The sequence below is a fragment of the Spea bombifrons genome, chromosome 3 (assembly GCF_027358695.1).
Source record: "Spea bombifrons isolate aSpeBom1 chromosome 3, aSpeBom1.2.pri, whole genome shotgun sequence".
NCBI classification, from domain to species: domain Eukaryota; kingdom Metazoa; phylum Chordata; class Amphibia; order Anura; family Pelobatidae; genus Spea; species Spea bombifrons.
Genome location: NC_071089.1, coordinates 15,444,097 through 15,458,362, shown reverse-complemented (window position 1 = coordinate 15,458,362; position 14,266 = coordinate 15,444,097). Strand labels below are relative to the sequence as shown.

Here is a 14,266-nt window from a genome sequence, read left to right as displayed (position 1 = left end):
CAATTAACAGATGGAATATAAGAGATCAACAGATTGCATTATTTTTTTTTTTTTTTTTTTTTTTAAAAAAAGCTTTTTCAGAAACTCTAAAAACACAGGGACGTATCTTGTTTCTGAAAATGCTTGTTTTCCAAGGATAAAACAATCAAGACATGCAGAGATTAAAGGAAATGATACCATGCATTCCCACCATCCCAGTTAGCTTGGATTTATTTCAATTTTGTAAAGAACAGATGGGGAAAAACAAAGGAGAGGCAGACAGGTTTACCAGGCCATTTCAGGCTTATCGTTAGAATGGACTGGACTTATGTTAAAAGGACTGAGAGAACCACCACAGTCACTCAACACCACACAACTATTTACCCCCAAACAAAGACAGAACCAAGGCCTTGCCCATCACTTGCTTTGTGGATGACGTTGCTGGCCGCACGCTGGGACCGAGACAGTCTAGAACCCGGTTTCCAGCAGGGGACTGGTCAAGCTGGAGACGTCTTCAGGAGCCTTTCAAATTTCATTGACTATGGAAAACTAATAGCTTTTTCCCAGTCGGAGGTGCAGCTTTAGTCTCTGTTACGTATTTGTATCATTATTTGCCGTTGTTTAGTATGACTGTAGCAGCCCGGGGTGTGGTATTAGAGAGTTACTGAAGCTTGGTGCTACATACTGATCTTTAGTGTATTACAAACATTATGCGCCAAGTTTTATGCCAAAAAATACAAAGCAAGAGCTTAATTGCTTCATTGAAATGCGGCTGAAATTATTAAGCGCAGGTAGCCAAAAAACCCTGACTTTTATGTAAACTGCTCTTGGCAGCCCCGTAACCACGCTTGATCTCCGCGAGACGTGTATACGATAAATGTTTGCATGGGAAAGGTTGGTTGACTGCCTTTAGATTACTCGTCTGATCCAGAAACATGGAGCCACGTAACAAAACAATAGTGACATGAACAACAAAACTAAACAGTGACTTCATAACATTTAACAATCTTAACAATGTGAAAACATCTACAAATCTGCATTCATCCAGGGCTTATTACACCTCCAACGATACATTCTCACGAAATAAATTATCTATATCTATACTCGCTTCAATTTGTGTTCTAAAATGACTATTGTACTCCTGACGCAATGAAGACATAAAAGAACTTTTTGAAATGCGTCTTCTTTACCCCGCCCATCATTCTTTTGAAGAGATGATGTAACCATGAGATATACACTAACAATCAGTAAACTAATGTATACGACGTGACCCCATGAACCAGCGTAACAGCGAAATCAGCTGGGAATTTGTTACGGAAATAAGAACGCTTTTCATTTCTTTGTTTTTCCACCTAAACTTGTGTTACTGGAATTAGAGGGAGTCTGGATTATTGCCAGCAGAAACGGCTCAGTGCGGTTTGGAGTAACCACATGTATGAATCATCCTGTTACTATACACGGGGCCGAAATCTTACATATTAAATGTAATTAAGAGTGATTATAGGCATTTTGGTCCAAAAGATTTAGTCAAAGGTGATAGAGTTTACTGGGCAAAGATGGAAGATGATGTAGAGTCACATAATGCTTCCGGGACCGCAGACACCTCTTTCTATCACAAAACGTAATGGTAGTGAACTGGCCACATAACTTCACAAGAGGTGGACAACGTGCTTTCACGATTTTAAAACTACGAAGAAATCCTCTTCAGCTTCCATGGAGCCCATTTTTAAATATCTCGCATATCTGTGACACTCAAAGTAAAGATTACACAACGCTCAAACGCCTTCTTCTCTCAGATTTAAAGGGGCAGTCATCTTTACAATGTCCCCAGCTCCCCTTCGCTCTGTAGCATTAATTCTCTGCAGAGCCATTTTGTTGGACAGCACATGGACAGCTTCCGCCACGAGCAGAAACAGTGGGGGGTTAGGGTTCCGGACGTTGACGTTTTAAAGTAACTTTAACGTCTCTGGGGGGGGAAACACACCATTATTCTTAATTGGACTGGGATAATTCCCAAAACAGCAGGTGTATCTAAGTTAACTGTAGAGGTATGCTGATGACCTGGACATGCCACGTATGGATCTAGATCATCATGGAGTTGTTTCTTCTAAGAGCCGTGAGCGACTGTTTGCACCCAGATCACTGTAGCTTGGAACGTTCTAGGTACAGGCAGCATTCTCAACAGTCCAAGTGCATCATTTCCTAAAGATTTGGGGCACCTAAAGCAGCCCTTCCTACCGGGAAAGCTCACTAGGGATTGCCCAATTTACTATTTAGCCAAGCTCGGAGAGATGAAATATTTTACACTCCTGTGAATTGGCCGTTTGTTAAACGATCCTCTCAGCTTATCAAGTAAGTGAAGTGTAACCGCGAACACAAACATGACCCCGAATGTGTTTCTTCATGTCGACATTTTAAAGCAAAGAGCACACATACTTAGGGTGTATTAAAACAGTATAACAGAAACAACGCACAAATGGGTTAAAAAATGTGAAATGTACAAGCGTAACAAGCTTTAATGTGAACATGCTTGGTGCATGCAAAAATAAACACGGAGAAGGACAAATATTAAAAATTAAATGACGTTAAGATGATGAGCGCCGCTCCATTCGTGCTGTAAGGGAGTTAGCGGTATTCAGCGCAGTAAAGAAGTGCATCTTTCTTAAGGGGCAGACAATGCCTTTGGCTCATGGAACCCGTGGAGATTGTCTGTCCTTTAATACTTTTCACGTATCCAAACTACAAGTTACAGACCGGAGTCTCTGAACCAGTTATTGATTGAACCAATACAGTAAAAATTAAAAAAAAATATAAATAAAATAGCAATTAAATTCTCCATTAACTACAATAGAATATAGCTTATCGAAAATAAATAATATGAATTTATATATGTTTATATTAGAGACAGCCAAATATATTTATTATTTGCAAAGCAATATATATATATATATATAGAAAGAGAGAAACTCTGTTCCATTTTAGCATCTTAGGCTGATTGGAAAAGAGACCCAACAATCGTGCACAGCTTATTATACGCAAAAGAAAATGGAAGAGAGGGAAAACATGATCAGAAAGAAAAGAACATTTTGCTACCCTGTTAAAGGAAAAAAATAAGGAAAAAGACATGCATGTGAAAAAGAAATCACTGGGAACAATACATTGGATGGAAATGGCATAAGGTGGTGGAAAGAAAATCGTTAAGAGCTACATAAACATAATGCAACAGCAGAAACAGCGTTCCCTTTAAAGTGTGTTGGAGCAAGTTCAGCCATCAGAACAAACTTCAAACCACAAGAAAGCTTTCACGTGGCAAAGGACATCAGAGGTTTGGGGCAAGACGGCCAGTTCCCCACTCCTGGGATTCTGCCCATAGTAGTAATGCTTATCCCGGTATAAAATTGGCAGGCACAATAGGGGTAATTCAACCAGGCTGAACTAGCAGGACAGGTGCTTGATGGAGCGAGTGAATGAATGAAAGACAGAATCGGCTAAAATGGGGAAATTAAACTTTGGAAAAGTAAATAACCGTGGCTTGGCTTTTTCCCCAGAATTCTGAGAAGCCCGTGGCCAAGAGTTCTGAAGGCTGAAGATGAACCTTCTATGTGCTACAAGAAAATGCAAGAACCTGCACTTAAATCATTGTCTTTCCCTTTTTTCATTGCAAAACATCCTAAAAACATTAGCTATACCAGAACCCTATCGCTACATGTCCTTCTACGGGAAATAGCATCAGTTTCAAGGCATGTTGTCTTCAAAGGGTTCCCCTGATATAAACAGAGCAGCGAGCCCCGTACTCTTAAACCCATATCAACAACACCTGTTAACACACGAAAGAACAGGATTTCCTACAGCGTGGGCTGCGTTACAAAATCCATTGTGAGAACACAATCCCGGCTTGGAAAATGAAGCAAATCATTTAGAAGGGAAACGTATCTCGTTCTGACAGTGTGTGTGTGTAATATTATATATATATATATATATATATATATATATATATATATATGCATGTTGTCTTGTTATTAGAAGTGTATACAATTATAAATACTAAGAATAGCCTGTAACAGTTTTAGTCATCTACTGCCATAAAAAAAAAAAAAAAGACATTTCAAACTATATCTCATGTATACATGTCCTGCCCATGGCGTGTAGGGTATAAGCGATGATGATGGACAGGCACTGGTAATAAATAATTATTGCTTGCTCTGACAAAGCCATAATAAAGGGGGGGCATTAACCTATAGCTGACGGACACTGAACACTGGCTATTTTCAGCTATGGCAGAGCCACAAGCAGTATATGCTACTAACTAGGTAACGTGAGCTGCTGGAATAGTACAACTCCTATTAATCCTGGCCATCCTGTGGTGCAAGATGGTTGAGGTTTTAACCCTCAGGGAAGTTCCTGCCTAGGGGGCCTACATTACATATACAAAATTATATTTTAATCTTCAAAAAAATAAGTGATTAACGATGCCTGGAAGGGAACGCTAAAGTGAGAACGGACTAAATATTATCAGGATGCACTGTGCCTGGGATTTTGAGCCTTAATATCCCGAGAGGCCCAATATATATGTGGAAGTATATGGATATAGCGACCACCTCTCAGTTTCAACATAATACAGACTGTCACAAAGGCATCATGATGAAACACATTCAATATCAGGGAGTCAGAGGTGCAAGACATGCGTCCCACTGGGTGCCAAAACACAAGTAAACCAGTTGGGTCATCAAGTGAATGTGACGGTCTGTCCATTTTATTTCCCATAAACAAGCTCCCTAAAGTGATAGGAGCTGTAGGCCTCAGCTGGAAGGCCTGCGTATGCCTCATTTAACCCTATGATTGCCAGTGGGGATACATCTGATACTCAAGTTAAGCCTGCGATTATATGAAACTTGGTGGGGAAATTACCTGTGAAAACCAAAAGCACCAGCATGCTAGAGTTTGTTTGTTACTTCTAACACCCCAACTGGCACTCACAGGGGGCAATCTACCCGACATTCATCCACCTTGACACGAAGTGTTATGTACAGTACTAAACTCACTAACATCATGTACCTATTATTAAAGCTGTTTGTGAAACAGAGAATCTATTAAAAAGATTAACACCACGGCTTATAACGTTTTGGGGATCAAGTTAAAGGGCACAATGACTTTAAAACGGAGTATCCTGAGGTCACAGTCCAGACCACTGCCGGTCATTGGCTGTTCTTCGGCTATTAAAGTTTTTGTAGTTTTGGTAGGTTTGTGATCGGTAACTAACCCGTGGGGACTCCTGGTCAGACGGCAATCCATTTTGAGAAACTTGTTCTCCTTCTTTGGCCCCGTCCCTGAAAGTAGAGAAATGACCTGTAAGGATGGAGCACTCCAAGGTCAGCATCCAGGCTCAACACAATAATTTCATTTCCTTACCACTGCTGTGGAGACTCCCCTTCCTCGGACGCCTTCGGACTAAGCTCGGGAGTAGGAGGCTTTCTCTTTCTTTCCTCTTCTTCTTGTAGTCGACGTACTTCCAACAATTCCAACTAAAGAGACATATTAAATCAATAATAGCTTGAAGCAACTGAAAAAGAGACACTGCTGTGTGACTTCCTGAAGAAAATATTTGCAAATTAATTTAGTAAAGAAACTAAATGGCCAAGTTATGAATGCAGAACATATGACATTCATGTTAGATGTATGGTGAAATAAGACATTGCAACCCCTATCTCCTTTACATGTATTTAATGACCCCTATATTGAGGCATTCAGATGTCATCAACAAGCATATTAGCCAATGATTCACATAACGTACAGCAATGCCGGTTCTGCTGATTACCACTTAATTTTTTTTTCTTTTCAATTCAGAATCAGACTAAGCTCATTAAATACCGTTGTAAGTCTTTCCAAAGCTGAAAACCTCTCATCCCAAGTAGCTGCTGATTTCTCAAACGCTTCGTGTCTTTTGATGAGTTTTTCCACTTCGTCCACACTCTGGCCTATTTCACGACTTGATAGGTACGGCTCCTGTCCCATCAGCCAGGCTTCCGCAACACTTGCATCTCTGGAAAACTGGTGCACCTCCAGAACTGCAATACGCCAACAGAAACCGCTCAGAAATAACAACAGCAACCTTCACTAATAGAGGGGAACTTACAGCTACTTTGAAAAATTAAAGAAAAAGTTGTGGCTTTTTTGTTAACAAGTTGTATCACTTTGATTCGCAGGGTTTATACTCAGACATTCCCATATGCACTATTGAGTGTAAAAGCCAAGGTAAAACTAAAGCAGAAATAAAAAACATTAGTCTGTTGAATGTGATATTGGCAGCACAAGTAGTTGACGCACTCTGAAATTAGATTAATAGACCAAGTAAAATGATTCTTTACAATGGACAGTAATAGTCTTCGTGTGTTTATGAACCGAGGAAGGCATTTGCCGGGTACCCTTTTTTGTCTCCAAGGACAATAAAAATGTGAGAACTGTAAACTTTTTATGAAACAAAACTGTTGCTTGTCCCAGGTCTGTGCATTTTGGGTAAGTCTTCCTGGAAAGCTCTTTAGCTTCAAATAACACGTGGCTTTAAAAGGTAAGCATTAGAGCACAAGCTCTATCTACACCTGTTCTGCGATGTGAGATACCGGCCCATAGAACTGTTTTGACGTGCAAACAATACCACGGCCTATACTTACTCAGTCTCAGCCATTCCCATCTGTCCTCCCACTTGTCAATCATCTCTTTTCTCTTCTCCGTCAACTGCAGCAATTTCTCCTTTATCTGCATTTCAATGACAAAAAAAGATGTGAGAAACACAATCAAATCAGCAGCATAATTGACTCGAATATCCTATTCTCCAGGAGCTGTAAAGTCCTTCCCTGATACCGGCGTTTGGCAGCACAGCAGCGGCTTGCATGAAACAACACAGAGTAACCGGTGTTTTACCTCTTCGGATGCGTAGTGCTTCCTCGCCAAAAGAGACTTTCCAAGCTCAATACAGGTGGTGAAACTGTCATTACGGGCATCGATTTCAGCTTTAACGCCCTGGTGATTATTCATTAGCAATTCTACTGATGAAACATCCCTATGAAATAAAAAATACTCTATGAGTGATTACATTCCTTCTTTTGTCTGATGAGTACACAGCGCTCAGTATATTTGATCAGATAAATGTATGTAATGTATGTATAATAGGATAAAATCCTATTATATTCTTTCTGCAGCAGGGAGAGCATACAGGTACACAGGGCACTCGGCTGATTCTATCAGTAAACACTGTAATGGGTAATCCGGGGAGGGCTGCCAACCCTTGGCTCAAGATGAAAGTCCAGCCAGATGACCCAGACTTTTTGGACACACAGAGATGCACGATCCAGACAATGCAAACACTGCCCTTCAGTCCAAAATTTGGTACTCCAAGACACGAAGCATCAAAGAAGTGATAATAAACATACACAGCAGGAATCCTAAAACTGTACACTAAAAGTATACAAAAACTGGGCATCTATTTAATAAAATAAATTTCCTAGAACCGGCTCCCTGGGTGGTGTTTGGGTAGGGTGATAAAGGCAGCCATTACTAGTTCACCAGACCTGTTTGCAAAAGCTCACGGACCTGAGGCCTCCTGTGCGGCTTACATACCAATAAGAGAGAACGTCGGCACGCATGTGCTATGGGGCATTGTCCCTCGGTATGCCAACGTTATGCATACTTGTTTCATTTTGGAAAATAAATGCTCTAACATACCAATCTGTTTCATTATACTGCAAAACTGGATACCTAAAACATGATTGTGGATTCTATCCTTTGTAACAATCTGGTCAAATATTTTACAAGGAAGGTTGTAATCAATTCACCCTACAGACTCCCCATAGTAAATCACAATAACAATCATCACAACAGTACCTTGGCTTCTCCTGGGCTTCGATGTGCCGGATAACTTCTTCCATCCAGAGCATAAGGTCTCGCACCATGCTGAAAAATCGGAACTTGTCCCCCGTGTCCACCAGCCGCAGCCTACGTCCCTCACAGGCATCCAGCAAAGCTTTCCAGGCCTCCAGGACCTCGCTCTCTCTTTTTTGTATATCATCTGCTTTATCACCTGCATACGCGGCTTGCAATCGGGCTGCATCTTCCTGCAGCTGCCTGACCTAAAGAAACACAAAGATCATACAGGCCTTAAAGCATAGCAGTCACTTTGCTAAAAATAGTACATGAATTCTACCCCGACACAAGTTCAGGGCAGGGTAATTATTTGTGTGTGTTTTACCACACTGATCACTGACCCCAAGTAGTACCATACCTTTAAATGTCAATCCCAATTTTTGCACAACTGGATTTATTAATTCAAACTACATTTTGCCCGGGAGTTTTCTCTTAGAGATGCTGTAATTGTTTAGGAAACATTACGTGAGATGAACTCAGCATTCCCAGATCAATCTCCTGTCCTAAAGTTCTCTCCCTTCTCCTCACCAACCTCTTAATATGATTTAACAACAGAGAAGAGATCAGATAACCGGGAAAAATAATCATACAGATGTTGAGAAAAGAATGATAAAAGCACTGTGTGGGTTATTAACAGTTGGCTTTAAATATGAAAGGGATTGTTTCTCTTTAAGGTGTTCATAACCCTGCCGATTTAAAGATGATGAGGGAGTTAAGTGTTCTATGACATATTCATATTATAAAACACTTAACCTGCTTAGTCATGACTTACTGAAAAAAATTATTCATTCGCAACAGTTACTGACTTATTTTGACCTCTACCAATTATTTGGAATTTTAAGCTAAAATGAAAATTGATGCTTCCTATCAGACAAGTTGTTGCCTATCCATTCACCACATCAAAAGGAAAAGCCATTTTCTAAAAACACGCCCAGTCTAAAATATGTCAGACATATTATGATTAATTATCGACTAAAATGGAAAAACAGTTTCCGCGTGGAAACAACTTATTATTAAGTACCGTATCATGCAGTGTTCTTACACGTTCTAAAGTGTTTGGGGTGTATAGTTCCCACCGGGGAGTCGGTTATTAAGACCAATAGGATTTAATATCTCAGAAAAGAACTTATGCCATGTAAGATATTATTACTTTGGTCAGAAATCACACCATCCAAGCTTTCAATGTAACAAAAAGAAGATCTTTACACAATCGCCATGTATCAGACACTCAGTGTTACTGTATTTTAGGGTTTGTCTTTGAATCCAATCTCAAGAGATTATGCTCAACATATAAAAGGATTTAATCATAGAACTTTCTAGGCAAAGTAAGGCATACGGGAGGGAAACAGCTGCTACCATCCTTCACAAAAATAATGTTTGCACCGATATAATACTGCATCAAAGACTCACAACAGAACAATCTGTATGGTAGTTTAGTACCAAGTGATTAATACTTCCAATATACAACGTATGGAAGGCATGTCGGTAAGCCACAATTGTTAGCGCCTACCTGTGTGCCAAGCGCTTGAATGTCATGTTCAAATGTAGTATGCATCCTTTGTAGTGTTTCCACGGTGTTCTGATCTCGGCCCAGCTCTTCTGGAAGTTTCTTATGTTTATCTTGAATGCGTCCAAAGACCTCCTTTGCGTCGTGGTAGAATTTGTGCAGTTCGTAAGAGGCAGCCAATATCTGTGTTCTTGTGTCAATCAGTTCCAGCAGGTCGGCCCACGCCTCATTGAGACCATCCTTCCATTCGGCAATGGTAGCTGCATCCGAATGTCCAGAATTAATAAGATCGTCCGCCATGTGGTTGACCGCGTCCACCCTCTCCTGGCCAATATGGCCGGTGTCACGTGCAAACTCTCGGAACCTTTCTTGTAACATCTGTAAAATGAACACATTTAAAAAGAGAATGATACAGGTGCTTCATCATCATTTAAATAATAATTTCATAAAATTATTGCAGATGCTTCTGAAAAGACAATACTAAAAGAAGGAGTACAAAAGAGGAGAAAATATATTACAAACATCATATAAAAAGTATAGGGTCAGCTGGACAGTCTCTCCGGTATACAGGAGTATGAACTTCTGTGCAACTTACTGTAACATGCTCATAATCCTGCCCGAGCTCATGCGATCCTGCCACCACTTCTCTCTCAGCGATCCATTGCTCTAAGTCATCGACCTCGCGGTTCAGCTGGAAAAGCCTGTGTCGTTCGTCTAGTTTTCCTCTTCTCTCTTCAGAAAGATCCTTCAGACCCGCGTACAGCTTATCGACTTTGGACTGGCGCATACTGATGCGTTCACTGCAAAAGGGCAATGGATTGAAATCATAAGGAATCCCAATAAATTAAGGTAGGCAATGTACATAAATGGCATGGGGAAATCTACTTGGTGATAATGTACAACTTAATGTTTTTTGCTTAATGTGTCTGTCTACAAACATGTAAAAACAGGCATTTTGTAACTCAGTGAATAGACAGTAATGAGCACACACCTCTCTGGATGACCATCTGCCACCAGTGCCCTGCTGGTTTTGGAAAGCTGGTGCACGGTTTCTGCGTAGTCCTCCACCGCCTGTTCCAGAATCTGATGCTTTTTCAGCATAGAAACTGCACTCTGCTCATCCTGAAAGTTAATGACAGTCAAACGTCATGCACACATTTTCAATTCGTATTCCAGTGAAAAAATTTCTCCCTTAACTCTTGTAATATTTATATAGATTTTTTTTTTTTTTTCATATAGATCTCCAAGAAGATGTTCTGCAAACTGTATGGCCAATTGCCATTTAACCTCTAAGGACCCTGGTTGCCCTGTGGTGCTAAAAAGGTTACACCATACCATGCATATATTAAAGTAACGTTTCCATCACCTTAGCCTTCTCCTCCGACATCATGTACAGCTCCTGCTCGCTCATCCAGGCTTCAGCTTCAGCAGCATCGAAGTAATACTGCTGGGCTTTGTGGGCTTCCTCTAGCCTCTTATGCCTCTTCTCTGTCTCTTCGATTAAGAGGTTCCATAGAGCCTGGAGATCTGCCAGCCTCTGCTTAATTGGTTCTGCATTGAGGCTTCCATCTTCCAAAATCTTTTGGCTCCTCTCGAAAATATCATCATTGCGGTGCTGGTGGCCCTGGATCTCCTTCTGAAGGGTCTGCATTAAACAACAGAAAAATCCTCGATTGACCGTCTGAGAAGAGTTGGAGGCGCTGTGCCCAGTGGTCAGTTTGGATCTGATACAATCAACCCCCCCATAATAATACAGAATAAAGCAAAACAGGCATTAAGTCGTACACTCCTTTGTTGTATTATCAATTACGTATCAACATTTCTCATATCAGTAAAACAGAAGACCTGTGTGTGTTTCTGGTAATGCTGCCTTCTCTCCTGCAGCACTTGTGATTTTCTATAGATTTCTAATTTATTGCCATTACTTTTTATTGCATTTCACACAGCGTTCTTTTACTCAACTGTAATGTGTGAATTTTACGTCAACTCAGTAACCAAATCTCCAAGGCGGAGAAGTTGCACATTTTTAAGATAATATAAAGTAGTGACCTCCAGGACGGTTGTGGATTAGAGAGGCAAACCTTGGGGATTATTTATCCGTAAAGCAGAGTATGTTTTTCATTAGTTAACAACGTAGAAAATGACCAAAAGAAAAGACTGCAGAATATTTCTGGGCGAGGAAACCAGCCGTCCTCGGTTTGAAGCATAACTTGTACTCTATAACCCTCTCACTGTTTACTTTTGGGTGTAGCAAGGAAGGAAATTACGCTGATCGCATTCCTTTGCTGTGTTGTAGCCCAAGATCAGAAAATGTAATACATATATACAACGCTCATAATGTTACAATGGGTTCCTGCCAGATATAGCAGCAGGAGTAAAATAACAGTTAACCTGATGAATATACACGTCAGACATAAAATGATAATATATACTTTATACGCAAAATAAAATCTAAACATAAACGTCTGTTAAAATTTGCAGTTTGAAAAACTAATTTATTTTAATTGTACCCCTTTTCCCAAGAGATCACTGTGTTACACTCCTATGGGTTTACTCCAGTATCGTGAAGGAGATTACCGGAGCTTCACATACACAGCTCCATAGCTTTCCATGGCGTAAAAGTGATATAAAACATAAAAACAGCCTGCATGTTTTATTGAGCAACACTTGTTTAAAGGAAGTCTTGATATTTTTATTGCGTATTGAAACCTATTGTGCGCACATACGTGAATGCCCTCCCTAGCGGCCACTACTGAAACCAGAAAGCATTAGTATATAAACTAAGCATGTGTTTAGTAGCAATCGATCGCATGTCTTCAGACAGCATACATCTCTCACTGCAGCTACTCCTATTGAGGAGAATGGGGGTCCTATTGAACAGGTGTAAGAGGCATAGTGGGGTACGCTAGCTGGTTTGGAATGAGTGAAGAGACCCATCACTCGCACCGAGAAGGCGCCAATCTTGGTGAGAGCGACATAGGCTTGGATCTTAAAGGAGAAGTGGAATACACAAAATGTATGAAAATAAAGGCACTCTCTGTTCTATTGATAATGTGGTATAAAAGGAAACATCCTATTTTTGCAGAGTCCTTAAGTCCTAAACTCCAAAGTCTTGTGTTGAGAAGATCACAGTTGAACATTAACACTTTAACTGCTGCATGGCACAGTAATAAGCCACAAACCTGGTTTTTCTTTATCAACAGCTGTACAGTCTGGAGGTTGTGTCCGTGGTCGGTTGAAGTAGCAATAGGCATCCTCTCTTCAACCCAGAGCTGAAAATGCAAAGACAGACATTTCTAAGCCATCAAGCTCATTATCTTACCAAACAGCATCAATTACTGGATCGGGGCCAAAAGCAAAGTTTCATTTGGACTTAACCCAACCTTCCATCTCCAAGTAATTATGAATGAAATAACAGTAGTTATCATACTTGGCAACATCTCAGTAAAGGCAGATAAACAAAACAATTAATGTTTACCTCGGTTTGTAAAAATTAGGGGGGGGGGGGCACAATTCAGGAAGGCTATGTCTTAAAAGAAGATTTTTGGTAAGAAAAGCACTTTATCCCATTCTAACACACAATATTTTCTTCGAACTATCAACTACCTATACATCCAGGAAGAAAAACAGAAGAAGGGAATTTAAACATGCTTGGGAGAGGCATATGTCTATTCTAAATCTAAGAGAAGACAAAGGCTTAAGGATTCAGGTCTTTACAGCAAGAAAAATAAGAAGACTAGACGGGGTTAATGGTTGTCGGCTGCCCAACGCTATGTTTCTATTTTGAACTAATTGCAAGATCTGTGTATAACATTGGAATGTGAATTGCGCATGATGTGCATATCATAATCTTACAATTTCATCTTCCACATCCCGGTTAAACTGGTGGATTTCTTTGGAAGCCAGCAGGTACTTCTTCCTCTCATTCAGAGGGGCGAGCAGTTCCATGAATCTATGCTCCACCACCACACGCTTGCCATCCACTTCGTCTGGGCTCTTTCCCTCCTGACTCAGTGCCTGAGCTTGGCTTCGTAGCTCTTCTACCTCCTTCTTGCGCACATCCATCTGGTTCTCCAGCATCTACAAGCAAGAAACAGGTATTTGTAATCAAACGCAATCCGGTCTGATCAAATGACTTTTCCTAGGCTACAACGTGGTCTTCTGCACCCGATCAAACTCCCTGCACACAATACGTGGCTAATGGCCCCTGCTGATAAGGGCAGACACAGATTTCATGATGGGGGGATGCTGTAGCTCTCATTCAAAGACGATTAACATTAAATAACCCTCAAAGGTACTAAAAATTAAAGGAAACCTAAATATATACGCATGCCACTGGATTTTGCAAGGATTATTTTACTTCTTCGCAGCTGGCATGTTGCGATGCTTATCTGCATCAGTAGAACCCTTCATGGATTTGCTCACAAGCTTTCAATGTCACACAGAGCCTCGGTGTCCCCTTGAGGACATATGACTCCAGAAGCCTTTTTTTCTGTTGCACAATTCTGGCTCAGATTGGAAAAAAAAAACCCGTAAGATTTTGCCAGAGAGAGAAATATCTACAACAATTGTATTTTCCAACAGGCTTATTTCCAGAATGTGGAATACAGTAACCTCTCTTCACTGGCCTTCCATATCTGACATTTCAGAGATCGCATTCCACAAAGCTGTCTGGGACTGTAACACAATAAATTTGCAAACAGAAGCTTTTAGGAGCTTAATGGAAGAGAAGGGGGCGGTGTGGGGGCCCAGGGTTTTTTTCCTCATTCCCCCTTTTGTTCCTTGTTTTATACATCTATTAAACCGCTAATGAGCTCAAGTCAAGTCATTTTACCTCCTTACAGAACATTTTTGGCCAAAACA

General features: G+C 40.6%; 1 protein-coding gene across 2 annotated transcripts in view; it reads right to left on the bottom strand.

Annotated features, from left to right (window-relative positions):
- Positions 1 to 14,266, bottom strand: part of SPTBN1 (spectrin beta, non-erythrocytic 1) — a 76,245-nt gene that overhangs the window by 4,159 nt on the left and 57,820 nt on the right. For both annotated transcript variants that reach the window (XM_053460211.1, XM_053460212.1), the window contains 12 exons: positions 13,259 to 13,483; positions 12,586 to 12,675; positions 10,770 to 11,048; positions 10,395 to 10,525; positions 9,999 to 10,203; positions 9,407 to 9,781; positions 7,858 to 8,102; positions 6,898 to 7,036; positions 6,648 to 6,732; positions 5,848 to 6,044; positions 5,389 to 5,501; positions 5,240 to 5,306 (listed from right to left, as the gene is read on the bottom strand). In XM_053460211.1, coding sequence (XP_053316186.1) covers positions 5,240 to 5,306; positions 5,389 to 5,501; positions 5,848 to 6,044; positions 6,648 to 6,732; positions 6,898 to 7,036; positions 7,858 to 8,102; positions 9,407 to 9,781; positions 9,999 to 10,203; positions 10,395 to 10,525; positions 10,770 to 11,048; positions 12,586 to 12,675; positions 13,259 to 13,483 — 2,151 coding nt within the window. The remainder of the gene's footprint in view (positions 1 to 5,239; positions 5,307 to 5,388; positions 5,502 to 5,847; positions 6,045 to 6,647; positions 6,733 to 6,897; positions 7,037 to 7,857; positions 8,103 to 9,406; positions 9,782 to 9,998; positions 10,204 to 10,394; positions 10,526 to 10,769; positions 11,049 to 12,585; positions 12,676 to 13,258; positions 13,484 to 14,266) is intronic.